Raw genomic sequence first — 17,209 nt, 5'->3', positions numbered from 1 at the left:
CTGGGACAGACTTGAGGGAAGCTATTGGGAAAGGTGAGCTGATATAGAAGATCAGACGTGATCTTATTGAATGGTGGGGCAGGTCTGAAGCGTTGCATAGTTTACTCCAGCTCCTATTTCATATGCTGTTAACAAAATGTCAGCTGGTGTAATCATGCCAGTTGCTAAGGAAGCAGATAACATAGCAGTGCAGACACAGTTGATATTATTTTACAGGCTGCACTCCAGGAACCGGTACCTGGCCCTTCCTGTCATCTGGCCAATGTACTTCCACTCTTAGCCCAGACGCCACTCGTCACATTCTGAGGAACAAAGGGACCTTGGCGTGTGTGTCCATAGATCTCCGAAAGCAGAGGGGCATGTTAGTGGGGTGGTGAAAAAGGCATATGGGACACTTGCCTTTATCAAACGAGGCATAGATTACAAAAGTAGGGAGGTCATGTTGTAGTTGTATAGAACCTTGGTGAGGCCACAGCTGGAGTACTGTGTGCAGTTCTGGTCACCACATTATAGGAAGGATGTGATTGCACTGGAGGGGGTGCAGAGGAGATTCACCAGGATGTTGCCTGGGATGAAACATTTAAGTTATGAAGAGAGGTTGGATAGACTTGGGTTGTTTTTGTTGGAGCAGAGAAGACTGAGGGGTGACCTGATCGAGGTGTACAAGATTATGAGGGGCATGGACAGGGTGGATAGGGAGCAGCTGTTCCCCTTAGTTGAAGGGTCAGTCATGAGGGGTCATAAGTTCAAGATGAGGGGCAGGAGGTTTAGGGGGGATGTGAGGAAAAACTTTTTTACCCAGAGGGTGGTGAGGGTCTGGAATGCGCTGCCTGGGAGGGTGATGGAGGCGAGTTGCCTCACACCCTTTAAAAAGTACCTGGATGAGCACTTGGCACATCATAACATTCAAGGCTATGGGCCAAGTGCTGGTAAATGGGATTAGGTAGGTAGGTCAGGTGTTTCTCACGTGTCGGTGCAGACTCGATGGGCGAAAGGGCCTCTTCTGCACTGTGTGATTCTGTGATTCTATGATAAACAACATGTGGCTCCTCTGAACATCCAGAGGGTTTCCTCATCAAAGAAAAGAGCCTCAGTCTCAACTTGTTCCCCAACCCCAGTCCCATCACCACATCCAAACTCGAATTCTTGGCTGACAGTTGAATGAAAAGATAAAGGTGATAAAGACAAAGATACACAATCACACCCCTGGCTGAATGGGGGAATACTGTGGTCACAGCAGCCCACGCATTGTGCTGACTTCCAGATCCACTTCATGTGAAAAAGAAATATGACCAGTGAAATGGTCGACAGGTGCTGTTGCCATGGCAATGAGCACCCCTTCGCATACCCAAGCATCAGCCAGTCATTCCCTCCACCACTGATGCACAGTGGCAGCAGTGTGTACCATCTACAAGAGCTGGTTCCAAACCACTACCATCTAGAAGGACGAGGGCAGCAGATAGATGGGAAACCACCACCTGGAAGTTCCCCTCCAAGCCACTCACCATCCTGACTTGGAAATATATCGCTGTTCCTAACAGCACTGTGGGTGTACCTACACCACATGGACTGCAGCGGTTCAAGAAGGCAGCTCACCCCCACCTTCTCAAGGGCAACTAGGGATGGGCAATAAATGCTGGTCTAGCCAGTGACATCCATATCCCATGAAGGATTCCCAGCCTCTGATCTGCTCTTATATTCATGGTATTTATATGGGTAGTCCAGTTCAGTTTCTGGTCAATGGTAACCTCCAAGATGTTGATAGTGGAGGATTCAGTGATGGTGATGCCATTGAATGTCAAGGGGAAATGGTTAGATTCTCTCTTACATAAGAACATAAGAAATAGGACCGGGAGTAGGCCATTCAGCCCATCAAGCCTGCCCCGCCATTCAATAAGATCATGTCGGATCTTCTATATCAACTCACCTTTCCCACTAGCTTCCCTCAAAACTCCAAAAAATCTCTCAATCAAAGTCTTGAATATACTCACTGACTGAGAGTTCACAGTTTTCTGGAGTAGAAAATTCCAAATATACAATGTAGTAAAACATTCCAAGGCACTTCACAGGAGGGATCGTCGAATAAAAAACACTGAGCCACATGGGGAGATATTGGGATAGACGATCAAAAGCTTGGTCAAAAGAGTAAACATCTTAATGAAGGAGAGATTGAGGGAAGGAATTCCAGAGCTTTGGGCCCAGGAGAGAGAAAGAGAGAGAGAGAGAGAGGGGCGGGGAGGTTTAGGGAGGGAATTCCAGAGCTTAGGGCCCAAGCAGCTGAAGGCATGGCCGCCAATGGTGGAGCGATTAAAACCAGGGTTAGACAAGAGGCCAGGAGGGCCTTGGAGATCTCAGAGGATTGTAGGGCTGGAGGAGATTATAGAGATAGGGAGGGGTGAGAGCCTGGATGGATTTGAAAATGAGAGTGTAAATTTTAAAATTGACGCATTGCCAGACTGGGAACCAGTGTAGGTCACCAAGCACATGGGGTGAACATGATTGGGATACAGGCAGTGGAGTACATAGGAATTTATCAAGGGATGGACAGACTGCTTAGACCCAAGGAGTGTGTCCATTATCGAGAAGCTCTATCACTCTCAGCTATGCGCTGATTTTATTTCTGAATGAGGTCCTTCTGATAGTTTGAACGCTCATCTTCATATTGGTTCAATGTCAACAGGGATTCACTGTCAATACTCTTTGAAAGAACACTCAGGGTTTAGGCTCCACAGGATGTAATCCTTTTCTTCAATCACCCTTTTGAGCTCATTTCTTCAGCCACTCCCCCACGCTGACACTCTGTTTATACATCCATCTTCCACCCTCCATAGCCTTGAGCTCATCCAAACTCTGCCGCCCCGTATCCTAACTCACACCAAGCCCCAGTTACCCGTAAACCCCTGCACTCACTGATCTTTTGAATCCTGGTCCAGCAGTGTTTCTGTGTGTCTCACTGTCCTGGACACAATTTACAATGAGCTTATGCATTAAAACCTCAGCCGCTCCGTTATATGGCGACCATCAGATTTTCACTGTTACCTGTACTTTGAAGGTGACTGATCGAATTGAGAAGCATGCATGGATTTATAAATAGTAGCATCGAGTACAAAAGCAAAGAAGTTACAATAAACGTTTATAAATCACTGGTCCAGGCCCAGCTGGAGTATTGTTTAGTTCTGAGCACCGCACTTTAGGAAGGATGTCAAGGCCTTGGAGAGGGTGCAGAGGAGGTTTACTAGAACAGGATCAGAGGTGAGGTTATGCAGAGAGACTGGAGTGGAGAAGGTTAAGGGCTGATTTAGTAGAGACGTTATGAGGGGTTTTGATAGAGTCGATAGGGAGAAACTGTTTCCAGCAGCAGGAGGGTCAGGAACCAGAGGACACAAGTTTAAGATAATTGGCAAAGAAACTGATATGAGATGAGGAGGATTTTTTTTTTACTCAGTGAGCTGTTGTGATCTGGAATGCGCTGCCTGAAAGGGCGGTGGAAGCAGATTCAATAGCAACTTTCAAAAGGGAATTTACTTGAAAACGAAAAATTTGCAGGGTTACGGGGAAAGAGCAGGGGAGTGAGATGATTTGGATAATTCTTTCAAAGAGCCAGTGCAGGGCACTTTTCATGAGGGTGGTGCCTCTTTCCACCTGCCAACTCCTTGTTTTGCTAATTTCCTCCGGTGTTTCAGTGCCAGGCTTGGCTCCATGGTCTCCATCTCACCCCAGAGTTAGATGTTTGTGGGTTATCATGTCCCATTACAAAGTCTGATGCAGTAATGTTTTCTCTTCCTGTCCTCTCAGGTGAATGTAAATGATTCTATGGTCGCTGTTACAAAGAAGAACTGGGGAGTTCTGTCCTGTCCCTGGGCCAATATTTATCCCACCACCAACATCACTAAACCACGTAGCAGCTCGATTACCCCCACTGCTGTTTGTGGGACATTTTTGAAATATTTTTGAAGTCTCTGGTCGGGAGCACAGCGGCCAATTTGCACACACAAAGCTCCCACAAACAACAATGAAACAGATGTCCAAGAGATCTGTTTTAGTCATGTTGACCGAATGTTGTCCAGTTCACTGGAGTGAACTCCCCCTTGCTGTACTTTGAAATTGTGCCATGGAATCTTTTGCTTTCACCCACGAGGGCAGACAGGGTCTCGGTTTATCGTCTCTTTTAGCTGGAACGTAGGAGCAGGAGTAGGCCATTTGGCCCCTCGATGGCATCTCTGACCGTGCAACCCTCCCTCAGTACTGTCGGCCTTGAGTACTGGGCGCAATGTCTCTGGTGGGATTTGAACCCACAGCTCCTGACTTTAGAGATGAGAGTTCCTGCACCCGCTGAATCACGGCTGACAGTTTAAGGAGGCTGTAAACTCAGAGAGTTGCACATAGTGGGCCAGTCGTCTGAAAGATAAATCTCGAGCCAGAATCTGTAAACAGCTGCGACAAGAGCAGGGGATTTACTGGGAGGGCAGCTGAGAACAAAGGTAAAAATAGGATCAGCTTCAAGGGCGTTTGGAAGGACCTGAAAGCTAATTCCATTACTGAATTGCAAGAGGAAGTTACGACCAAGTTAGCAAGTGGGTGATCACCAAAAATAACTGCACATGGCTACCTGACAAAGAGCAGGCTGATGCCTAGGATAAGGAGGGCCTAGTTTAGAACATGGGGTAGGGTGAGGCCTATATAACAATAACTAGGGTGACATTTAAGCGATAGGATGAGGCCTATATGGCAAGTTGTAGTTGAGGCCTCAGACAGGATGAGAAGGAAGCAAAGCACATACTTCTAATGTGCTCAGGAGAGCATGTTTTTTTTTTAATTTGATCATGGGATGTGGATGTGAGTGTCACTGGCTAGGCCAGCATCCATCAGCCATCCCTAATTGCCTTTGCTCAGGGGGCCTTTAAGAGTCATGGGTCTGGAGTCATATGTAGGCCAGACCAGACCATGTAAGGATGGCAGGATTCCTTCCCCTAAAGGGATATTAGTGAACCAGGTGGATTTTTACAGCAATTGCCAATGGTTTTGTGGTCACTCAAATTGCACCATTTTGCTGGGATGGGATCTGAACCCAGATCCCCACAGAATTACCCTGGGTCTCTGGATTAACTGGTCCACTGACAATACCACTATGCCACTGCCTCCCCACCGAGGCAACTCAGACCTGATGACACTCACTGGAGCCTTATAGTGAGGACAAGAGGGACGTCATTCAAAAGAGATAATCTAAGTAGTCAGTCCATGAAGAGAAGACTCAGATTGCGACCCTGTGCTTTTATCTGCAGATTACAAGATGAGATCCAATTGAAGGAGGAGGCTGAGAATAATCTAGCGGCATTCCGGCACGTAAGTCCTGCATTCTGATCCCGTTCCCAGGAGAAAGATTACCGGGGGCATTAAGAAAAAGATGCGTTTATTTACACTTTCTTTAAACACTTTAGTTTATTGGTTGTTGAAAGGTGTTTGACTGGCGGCTAAGAAACATCCAATCAGGTAAGGGAGAGTCTGTTCTCTTTCTGATTGGCCATGAGGGGTGGGGGGAGGGATTAGCAGGATTGTGGGGGCGGGGCCGATGGAGGTGAGAGTTCATGTAATGAAGCCGCCCGTCAGAGTTGGCAACACCGCTCAGGCTATGTAGCCTGATGCAGGGGGTGAGGTGGAAGGTCGGAGACAGACCAATGACGGGAGACCTGCTGTTCCCCCGCTAGCACCACCCAAATCGGAGAGCAAACACCATTGTTTTACATCCTGAGGGGGTGTCTGTTCAGCGACCCTCACCCCGAGATCCTGTCGCTAACAACATCGTGCAGCCTCTTTAAAAATCCCTCCTCGCAGACGTGGGCGTCGCTGGCTGGGCCAGCACTTATTGCCCGTCCCTCACTGCCGCGTGAGGAAGGTGGTGGTGAACCGCCTGCCTGAACCTCTGCAGCCCAGGTGGTGTTAAGGGAGCGCTGTTAGGAAGGGAGTTCCAGGGTGCTGAGCCAGCGATGATGAAGGAACGGAGAACACATTCTGAGAAGCCATTGCCGTGAGGTCTTGGATCCCATCTCTGGCAATTGATAGCATGTTTTTTTTTAAAAAGATTCCTTCTCAGGGGTGTGGGTCTGGCTGATAAGACCAGCATTCATTGCCCTTCGGGAGGTGAACTGTCATCTTAACAAAATTCTGGAGTAAAAGGGGAGCAAAAGATGGATTTTGCTGCCAATCACTCAGTCTCCTGGGGATAAAGCAATGAAATATCTCTCCAAACAGTCTGTTTTCCCCTGCAGGAAGAATCTTTATTTAAAGATCCCTCACCCCCCTAACCCTCGCCACCACAATATTATTTTTAAAAGTGTCACAGACAGCTGGCGAGAGGAATCATCTTGCCAAGTGAGGGAACAACGAAAAGTTAACCCTCGCTGCAGCAGGTGTCTTTTCCATTTCTAGGATGTTGATGCAGCTACGCTTGCCCGGCTCGATCTCGAGCGAAGGATCGAGGCCCTCCAGGAGGAGATTGCGTTCCTCAAAAAGGTGCACGAGGAGGTGAGTGTCAAGCGAGTCAAAGCGACGGCCCCTTAATTCCTCAAATTTCCTCCATTCTCCAGTCAATTTCGCAGGGATGAGGGGACTCTCCAGGGCCTGTGCAAGAGAATTAAGAGAGGCCAAACTTCAGCCTTACCCCCACCACGCACCCCCGCCAAGCTTCCCCCCCCCCCCCCCCCAATTAACTTCAAAAATGAATGTTGTACGTAAGCATGAATCTCCAGGGCTGTTATAGTCTTCACCACAAATAGTTGGGGGTCTCCTTCCTCTTTAGAAATTCTGTTCAATGCAAAAAAAAAGTTGTACAATTGACAAATGCTACAACATTACACTTTCACTGTGACAACTTAAAACGTTTACATACACTAGGGAGTCCCTTCTGGCCTTATTAACGGGAAGATGGCTGAAGCACTGCTGCCCTTGTAAGCTGCGCATTCGTCCCACTTGAACCGAGCAGTGCCACGGGAGGTCAGCAAATGATTTTCTTATTGTCTTACAGTTGTCTCTTTCCTTCCCTCCCCTTTACTTGTTTGAAGGAACTGCGCGAGCTGCAGGCTCAGCTCCAGGAACAGCATGTTCAGGTTGAAATGGACTTATCCAAGCCTGACCTCACCGCTGCTCTGCGCGATATCCGTGCACAGTACGAGACCATCTCTGCCAAGAATGTCCAGGAGGCCGAGGAATGGTACAAGTCAAAGGTTGGTGGTGGGCGATTCCCTCCGACACATGGTTCTCAAAGTATTGAGTATAGGAGTTGGGATGTTATGGTGAGGTTGTATAAGACATTGGTGAGGCCAACTTTGGAGTATTGTGTGCAGTTCTGGTCACCTAACTACAGGAAGGATATCAGTAAGATTGAGAGAGTGCAGAGAAGATTTACTAAGATGTTGCCGAGTCTTCAGGAGTTGAGTTACAGGCAAAGATTAAACAGGTTAGGACCTTATTCCTTGGAGTGTAGAAGAATGAGGGGAGATTTGATAGAAGTTTACAAAATTATGAGGAGTATAGGCAGAGTAAATGCAAGTAGGCTCTTTCCACTTAGATTAGGAGAGATAAACACGAGAGGACATGGCTTTAGGGTGAAAGGGGAAAGGTTTAGGGGGAACATTAGGGGGAACTTCTTCACTCAGAGAGTGGTGAGAGTGTGGAACGAGCTACCATCTGATGTGGTAAATGCGGGCTCACTCTTAAGTTTTAAGAATAAATAGGATGGATACATGGATGGGAGAGGTCTGGAGGGTTATGGACTGGGTGCAGGTCAATGGGACTAGCGGAATAATATTTCGGCACAGACTAGAAGGGCCGAGTGGCCTGTTTTCTGTGCTGTAGTGTTCTATGGTTCTTTGGTTCTATGGCTTCAGTGCTGGGTCTGGGGACCGTCGGGAGCGGAGTAGGGGATAGGGTTGTGGGCTTAACACAATTAATCACACAGAGCAGGGAACTTGCTCAAATATTATCACACTCGCTTGGCGTATGGGAGACAATGGGATTGATGCCAGTGATCTCCTGTTTGCCATATCACTTTGTAGGGAATCTGATTTAATCTGAGGGTTCAGGCTTCATGATGCTGTGAAATCACTCATGATCTCAGTGGGCCGAATGGCCTCTTTCTGGGCTGCAATATTCTACAATATTGTAGGAAATGTCAAACTGGATATGCTTTTTGTGGACTCCCTTATTAATGAACCCAATGCCAAAGCATCAGCAGGTGCACCGGTTGACCCTTCTTCCATCTGGATCAAAACAGCCAATCGGGTGAACCCCCTAGCCCCACCCCTCCCCCACATTGGAAAATGTTCCCGGAATTTCCTATCCTTCCCACTATAACACGTGAATGGCGACACCACGATGGTGGCCATATTTGCTCTCAGGGTCCCATAACAAATCGTCTTCACTTACAATCTCTTACGGGGTACTGTACAGCAGCATGTGGGAGTTGCATTACTGGAATAATAATCCATGAAAACATGATTTAAGATACCACTCTGGGCAGTTTGAGACTTTCAAATCAGTAAAATATTGCTTGTGTTACCAGCGTTACCAGCTAACTACCAACCAATCAGCATCCTTTTCCCCTGAAGTATAAATTGTTGTGACTATCTGAAATTTGGCATTCTTAGGTTTGTCCTGATGAGTGCAAGATGAAAAGCTTCAGCAAATTATTTCTCTTTTCAGCAATATCCAAGTTCCATACCACCAAGTGACTATTCAGTTAAAGTAAACCCATGTTGGATTGTTGTCAAAGTCCCATCAGGTTCATTGATGTCACTTTCTGGATGGAAGTCTGCTGTCTGGTTCTATAGGTGTTTACAGTAATGTGGTTGAGTCTTAAGTACCCTTTGAAATAACCCACTAAGCCATTCAATTATGTTAAAATGCTACCAGCTGTTCACCGCTATCTTCTCAAGAGCAACAAAGAGATGGGCAATAAATAGCAACTTGGCCAACAAAATCCAAATTCCAAGAATTAATTAATCCATCCCCACAACACATGGGCTATGGGACAACAGTGGTGGCTATGTCATTTTTTATTCTTTCACAGGATGTGGGTGTCACTGTCAAGGGCAGCATTTATTGCCCATCCTTACTTGCCTCTTGAGCTGAGTGGCTTGCTAGAGTCATTCCATAGAGTCAACCACATTACTGTGGTTCTGGTGTCACATGTAGGCCAGACCAGGGTGGCAAACTTCCTTCCCTAAAGGACATTTGTGAACCAGACAGGTTTTTAACAACAATTGATGATAATTGTCACAGTCATCCTAACTGATAACTGAATTTAAATTCCACCAGCTACTATGGTGGGATTTGAACCCTTGTCCCCAGGATATTAGTCTGGGCATCTGGATTACTAGACCAGTGACTTTGCCACTACACTACCTTTCCACCCCCCTGTGACCCCCATGTAGGGTCACATAACAAATGGACATAAGAGCATAAGAAATAGGGGCAGGAGTAGGCCATTCAGCCCTTTGAGCCTGCTCAATGAGACCATGGCTGCTCTTCTACTTCAATACCTTTTTCCGGCATTACACCTGTATCCCTTGATATTTTCAATATGTAGAAATCTATCAATCTCATTCTTGGACATTCTTAATGACTGAGCCTCTACAGCCCTCTGGGGTGGAGAAAAGGCCTTACCTTATAATCAAAAGGAACATTAACATCTAATGGCATTACTGTGGTTACTTGAAGAGTGGGACTCGAGGCCAAGGAATGACCCATGAACTAAATGCTTTTTGCTTCCCATCCAGGTCTCCGATTTGAATCAGAGCGCAGTCAAAAACAATGATGCCTTGCGACAGGCCAAACAGGAAGTGATGGAGTACCGACACCAAGTTCAGAGCTACACCTGTGAGATTGATGCCCTCAAAGGATCTGTGAGTGTTTGATGAGCCTTGTTGTGAATTCTCCACCTGTGATTGTAAAGGAAAAGAAAGAACTTGCATTTCTATAGCGCCTTTCAGAACCTCAGGATGTCACAAAGCCCCTTTGGTTTTTTTAACATGTAGTCACTGTTGTATTATCAGAAACACGGCAGCCAAATGTGTGCACAGCAAGCTCCCACAAAAATAATGTGAGAATGACTTGATAATCTGTTTTAGTGATGTTGATTGAACGATACGAACTTACGAACATACAAAGAGCATGAGTAGGCTATTCAGCCCCTTGAGCCTGCTCTGCTATTTAATAAGATCACAGCTGATCTGATAGTAACCTGAAACCTGCATCCCACCTACCCCAGAAAACATATCAGCCCCTTGTTTACCCAAGATTCTATCCACCTCTGCATTAAAAATATTCAAAGGCTCTGCTTCCACCACCTTTTCAGGAAGAGAGTTCCAAAGACTCACGAGCCTCAAAAAAATTTCTCCTTATCCCTGTTTTAAATGGGTGACCCCTTATTCTTAAACAGTGACCCTTAGTTCTAGACTCTCCTATAAGAGGAAACATCCTCTCCACATCCACCCTGTCTAAGACCTCTCAGGATCTTATATGTTTCAATCAAGTTGCCTCTTACACTTCTAAACTCCAGCGTACACAAGCCTAGTCTGTCCAACCTTTCCTCATAAGACAACCAACCCTTCCAGGTATTAGTCTGGCAAACCTTCTCTGAACTGCTTCCAATGCATTTACACCTTTTAAATAAGGAGACCAATACTGTACACAATACTCCAGATGTGGTCTCACCAATGCCCTGTATAGCTGAAGCATAACCTCCCCACTTTTGTATTCAATTCCCCTCCCAATAAACAATACCATTCTATTAGCTTTCCTAATTACCTGCTGTACCTGCATACTAACCCTTTGTGATTCATGCTGAATGGCCTGTTACTGTGCTCCAAATACTACAGCCCAAGTTTGAATGGAATAGGACATCTTATGTCATGTGCAACAGTATAGAAAGCCAGGTGGTGAAGGATAGAACTGGAGCCAATCTTTACATAATGTGATAAGTTTTTATTTACAGAAACACACATTGTAAACATGCGCCTCCAAGCCCAACATGCACCGAATCCCCAGTTAATTCCCACCACACAAGTACAATCAAACTCCAATTGATATATGTGCCTGTTAGATTTATTTAGGTTTTAAAAAGAATCAGGAAAACTAAACAATTACTCCTCAAGCAATTCACAACCTGAAGGAATGATATACCATAGTTTTGGTTGTTCGCTTTCTGGGCTGGAGAGACTGATGAGCAGATAACAATTATCACAGCATTCCAAGGGAACTTACGCCATTAATTATTAAGAGTTAACTCAGTACTGTATGATATTGTCTCTGAGGTACACCCAGCCTCAGTGATCGCTCTGCTTTTCACCTGGGACTGTCTTTGGCAGAATGAATCATTGATGCGCCAGATGCGGGAAATGGAGGAGAGGTTCACAGGCGAGGTGGCGGGCTACACAGACACGATCGCAAGGCTGGAGGAGGAGATCCGCCACCTGAAGGACGAGATGGCGCGGCACCTGCGCGAGTACCAAGACTTGCTCAACGTGAAGATGGCGCTGGATGTGGAGATCGCCACCTACAGGAAGCTGCTGGAGGGTGAAGAGAGCAGGTGCATCATGTGTCAGATTGCCCCTGTGCCTGTACCCTTTACTGGGCTGGAGTGTGTGTGTTGGGTGGGGGAGGTGGTGGGTAGAGTACTGACCATCCGACAGTAAGGCATTCCCTCAGTACTGACCATCCGACAGTGCAGCTCTCCCTCAGTACTGACCATCCGACAGTGCAGCACTCCCTCAGTACTGACCCTCCGACAGTAAGGCATTCCCTCAGTACTGAGCATGTGGCTGTGCAGTACTCCCTCAGTACTGACCCTCTGACAGTGCAGTACTCCCTCAGTACTGACCCTGTGACAATGCAACGATCCCTCCATCCTGACCCTCTGACAGTGCAGCACTTCCTCAGTAATGACCCTGTGGCAATGCAACACTCCCTCCGTACTGACCCTCTGACAGTGCAGCACTCCCTCAGTACTGACCCTCTGACAGTGCAGCACTCCCTCAGTACTGACCCTCTGACAGTGCAGCACTCCCTCAGTACTGACACTATGACAGTGCAGCGCTCCCTCAGTACTGACCCTCTGACAGTGCAGCGCTCCCTCAGTACTGACCCTCTGACAGTGCAGTACTCCCTCAGTACTGACCCTCTGACAGTGCTGTACTCCCTCAGTACTGACCCTGTGACAATGCAACGATCCCTCCATCCTGACCCTCTGACAGTGCAGCACTTCCTCAGTACTGACCCTGTGGCAATGCAACACTCCCTCCGTACTGACCCTCTGACAGTGCAGCACTCCCTCAGTGCTGACCCTTTGACAGTGCAGCATTCCCTTAGTACGCACCCTGTGACAGGAGAGCACTCCCTCAGTACTGACCCTCTGAGTGTGCAGTATTCCCTCAGTAATGATGCTCTGACAATACAACGCTTCCTCAGTACGGACCCTGTGACAGTGCAGCGCTCCCTCAGTGCTGACCCTCTGACAGTGCAGCACTCCCTTAGTATGCACCCTGTGACAGTGCACTACACTGGGAGTGTCAGCCTACATACTGTGTGTATGACCCTGCAGTGGGACAAGAAATCAGGATGTTCCACTGGAATGCTAACACTGACCCAAAAAAGCTTTAAATTTGTCAGGACTTTAGGACGGCCTAAAGCACTTCATGGCCATTAGTAGTTACTGTTGTAAAATAAGTAACACAGCAGCCCATCTGTACACAGCAAGCTCCCGCAAACAGCAACATGATAATGACCTGATCATTGTTTCTCAGTGATATTGTTTGAAGTATAAATATTGTCCAGGACAGTGGAGGGATATCTATCCCCTTCCTTCTTTGAAATGGTGACCATGGGATCTTTTATCTCCACCTGAGAAGGCAGACTGGGCCTCAGTTTAATGTCTCATCCAGGAGATGGATTTGGCTTTATGGGTTTAATGAGAATGTGAAAGGAAAACTTGAGGTCCACTGTGATCTTCTTGGGGAAAATGACCTTTCTTCTCCTCTTAAAAATTTCCTAACAAGAAATCAGAGGGCTCAGGTTAATGAAAAGACAAAATACTTTTCAAAGATCCCTATCTTTACAGAACAAGGGCTGTGTTTCATTGCTGGCCCCCCCAATGTAGTGTATTGAAAATTGCATTGGGCATTTTGTCCACTTGAGGTTAACATACAACATGTACCAGCAGAGGGAGTCTGCTAGGAAGAGGTATTAAAGGATCCATGTTTAACATCTCATGCAGTTCTAATTTGAAATGTTTCTGGCTGAAAGTACAACTGTTTCTATCCTAAGAACTTTAAACACTTGACCTGTAAGTAACCACAGTTTCTGATTTTATTTTCTCTAGAATTGTTTTGCCGGTCCAGCCTTTTTCCACCCTGAGTTTCAGAGGTAAGTAAAGCTTCTCCCAATGTGAGCGATTCAATTCACAATGTCGTGCTAGTCCCGCAACCCCATCTCCCCGTGAATCGGAGATGCACCAGTAACTCTGCAATGTCTTCCTTCCAGAGACCAGCCCTGAGCAGTCACATCTTGGTGAAGTGCACACCAAAAAGACGGTGACCATCAAGACTTACGAAACAAGGGATGGAGAGGTGAGAGCAGCAGAGTACTTGGAGGCAGAGAGAGAGAGAGAGAGAGAAAGAGAGAACGAGGTGGTGGGGAGAGGGGGGAGGGGGGATACATTTCATGAGTGAGAGAATGGACCTGCATTCTTCTGGCATCGTTCACGACCTCAAGAATCCCCAAAGCATTCTACAACCAGTTTGGTGCTTCCTTTTGTAGTATAGTCACTGTTGTAATGTAGGAAATATTGCAGCCAACTTGCACACAGCAAGATTCCACAAATAAGATCATTGATTCTGGGTGTTGGTTGAGGGGTACATAGATGTAGAACAGGACACTGGGAGGATCTCCCCAGCTCTTTGAAATAACAATCCTTTTGGATCCCGTCTGAGAGGGCAGACAATGTGACGGGGTGGGGGGGGGCGAGGGGGGAAGGGGTGGTGGGGGGGGGGGGGGCGGAGTGGTGTTGCCTGGGCTTAAAGTCTGATCTGACAGGCCTTTCCGTGATTGGTTGGAAATGTGCCTTTGCACCTCCTCGGTGTCAGCCTACCCCGAGAGGAGAGTGTTTGGTTGCCGGCAGCTGTCCCTTCAGCTAAACCCTGGGCACAGAGGGGTATGGGAATGAACGAGGGAGCATTTGGGGAGGAGGTCATGAGGTGGGGAACAATCACAAGTCTCTTACAGTCAGGCTTTGAGAGGGTGTGGGTGGGGCGGGGGGGAGACCATTCCTGGTTGCAGAGTCCGCTTCAGAAACCCGATTGGAGCAGGCCCAACACCCATTGAGTAATTGCTGCATGAACCACACAGTGCGGAAGGAGGCTATTTGCTCCATATGCCTGTGCTGGCTCTCTGAAAGAGCTACCCAATGAGTCTCACTCCCCCTGCTCTTTTCCCCAGTGATAGGCTCCTTCGAACTCAAAACCAATGACGAGGTGTAAAGGCCTTCTCATTCATTGAGCTTGTCCCCACCTAATTGTGATCGTGTGTGTCACAACATAAACAATCCCTGCTCCATCCAGTGCTGTGCCACCTCCTGGGAGAGGGGAAAAACTGGATAAAATCAAATCATTTGGGAATTCTTTCTCCGAGCATCTAAGTGATCAGAGATCATCCAGGGGATCTCCTCTCTCGTTAAAGTCTCCACAGTACTGGGTGACATCTGGGCCCTGCTCCCACTAATAGGGGTTCAGTGAATCAGTGTCCACAGCTTGAGACAGCAGCCTGTACCCCTGTCCAAGATTGTCCGAGGGAAGAAACGCCTCCTAACACCTAATTCAACCACCCTTAGGCTCCCCCGTTTGTAAATTTTTATTTATCCTTCCACAGGATGTGGGTGTCGCTGGCAAGGCCAGCATTTGTTGCCCATCCCTAATTGCCCTTGAACTGACCTTGCGAGGCCATTTCAGAGGGGCAGTTAAGAGTCAACCCCACTGTTGTGGGCCTGGAATCACGCGTAGGCCAGACCGGGTTAGGATGGCAGGTTTCCTTCCCTAAAGGGCACTAGTGAACCAGATGGGATTTTACAGCAATCGATGATAGCTTCCATGGTCACCATCAATGAGACTCGCTTTCAATTCCAGATGTTTGTGAATTGAATTTAAATTCCACCAGCTGCCGTGACAGGATTTGAACCCATGTCCCCAAAGCATTACCCTGGCCTTATAAAATTACTAAATTCCAGTGTTATTATCACCACGCCACCAGGAGAGGCCCTTATGCTCAGGACATACTGGTGGTAAAAAGAAGAGCCCCTCACAAATTTAGCCATGGGGTGGTGTGGGGGGGTGGTGGGGGGGGTGGTGGTGTGGGGGGGTGGTGTGGGGGGGGGGGAGGGGGTGGTGGGGGTGTGGGGGTGTGGGGGCGGGGCCGGGGTGTGTGGCGGGGCGATGTGGAGGAGCCAATGGCTGTGCAGATTGTGCTACACTGATGTGAATTGTGTCCATTTTACGACAACCAATCACACACATCCATTTCCTCTTTGGGCAACTGATCTCAAAATAGAGCCGCTAAACAGACTAAAATCAGTTTTAGTGTGAATTAAAGAGTCTTTCATTATTCATTTGGCATTCCCGTACTACAAATTGAAGCGTTGTAGGTCATGGATACTGAAGGAGGCCATTCAGCCCATCATTCACGTCTGCTGAAACCTGGCTGCATGTTTGGAAAGAAAAGACATGCCTTTATGTAGCACCTCTTACAGCCTCAGGATGCCCCAAAGCACTTTATAGCCAGTCAAGTACTTTTTAAAGTGTGAAGTGTGGTGGGTGTGTCATAGTTCACTCAGGGAATCCGAGATGCCGTGGGAAAATGCATGTGCCAATCTGGAGCTATGGATAGAGAAGACAGAGGCATTTAAATTCAATAAAAATCTGGAATTAAAAGGCTAACGATGACCAAAAAGGCAGCTCACCACCGCCTTCTCAAGGGCAACTAGGGATGGGCAATAAATGCTGGAACAGCCAGCAAAGCCTCCTAACCCATGAATGAGTAAAAACAGCATTCTTTTTATATATGGCTGACTCAGAATCCTTTCTGTTCTGGTGTGTGCTGTAGGGATTTACAGACTGATGTTCAGCCTCTTTGGCCATGTTATAAATGTATCTCCTTTGACCATCCAGTGGGGTTTGAATCCAAATGATCTAACTCAGAGACAGGGATGCTACCCAGTGCAGCACAAGGCTTCCGCTGTTCTAACACAACAAATGTAATATTACTTGTATGTTGGGTGCAATGATGACTTGGTCTGTGTTTCACGATCGTTTCACACCTGGAAAATGGGCACTAACACATGCCAACTTCGACCCTGCCAAGAAGGTAATGAAGGTTCCCCACTGACAGCATCTGTTTCCTTTTCCTATCAGGTGATCAGCGAGTCTTCACAGCATCAACAGGAGGTTTCTTAAATCCACGGAGAGACGCACAGAGAGCATGACCCAACCCTTGACCTTAACATGAGACACCCCCCCATCCTCCTCTCACAATGCCCCCCCCCCCCCACCACCCACAACCACTACCTACTGGATGAGCAGCAACAGCCCATGTACCAGGAACAAAGTGCCTTGGAACCCAGCCAGTCAAAACCACCATTCACCTTTCACAAGCAATCGTATATCATGGCGTGTTGGAGGCTCCAAGTGAAGAATTCAACTGAAGAGGGACAGCAGGATCTTGAAATATATCTTGCATCCTTTTGAGAACACTCTTACATCATTATAGACGTACTGTGTAATGAGGTGGGATTCAGGGATTTTCTGATGTGTGTTTCTTTTCCACAGTGTGATAAATAAATGTAGATTCAAGTCTTGCACCTGGATAGATTAATAATCTTAACTTCCATTTTCAAATCAGGCTATTGGCATTTGTTGTCTGTACAACAGGGCCTAGAAGTGATCATAGGCAACATTGGGAAATGTCATAAGTCCAGTCTCTCTGTCACCAGATCAGTAATCCAAACGCTTGGACTGATGACTTGAAGGTATGAGTTCAAATCCCACTACCACATAAATTTAAATTCAACTCATTAAATACATAAATAAAAAGCTATTCTCAGTAATGGTGACCATGAAACTTTCATCAATTGTTGTAAAAACCCACCTGGTTCACTAATGTCCTTTAGGGA

At 47.0% G+C, this 17,209-nt stretch overlaps 1 protein-coding gene across 1 annotated transcript in view; it reads left to right on the top strand.

Moving 5' to 3' along the window:
- LOC121285182 (desmin-like) overlaps window positions 1–16,894 on the top strand; it is a 36,099-nt gene extending 19,205 nt beyond the window's left edge. The window contains exons 2-9 of the mRNA XM_041201442.1: window positions 5,283–5,343; window positions 6,427–6,522; window positions 7,059–7,220; window positions 9,774–9,899; window positions 11,364–11,584; window positions 13,373–13,416; window positions 13,534–13,619; window positions 16,452–16,894. Coding sequence (XP_041057376.1) covers window positions 5,283–5,343; window positions 6,427–6,522; window positions 7,059–7,220; window positions 9,774–9,899; window positions 11,364–11,584; window positions 13,373–13,416; window positions 13,534–13,619; window positions 16,452–16,493 — 838 coding nt within the window. The 3' untranslated portion in view covers window positions 16,494–16,894. The remainder of the gene's footprint in view (window positions 1–5,282; window positions 5,344–6,426; window positions 6,523–7,058; window positions 7,221–9,773; window positions 9,900–11,363; window positions 11,585–13,372; window positions 13,417–13,533; window positions 13,620–16,451) is intronic.
- Window positions 16,895–17,209: the final 315 nt, after the last annotated feature.

This window comes from Carcharodon carcharias, chromosome 12 (assembly GCF_017639515.1).
Source record: "Carcharodon carcharias isolate sCarCar2 chromosome 12, sCarCar2.pri, whole genome shotgun sequence".
NCBI lineage: Eukaryota > Metazoa > Chordata > Chondrichthyes > Lamniformes > Lamnidae > Carcharodon > Carcharodon carcharias.
Note: the sequence above shows the minus strand (reverse complement) of the source record. Positions and strands in the feature narration are given on the sequence as shown.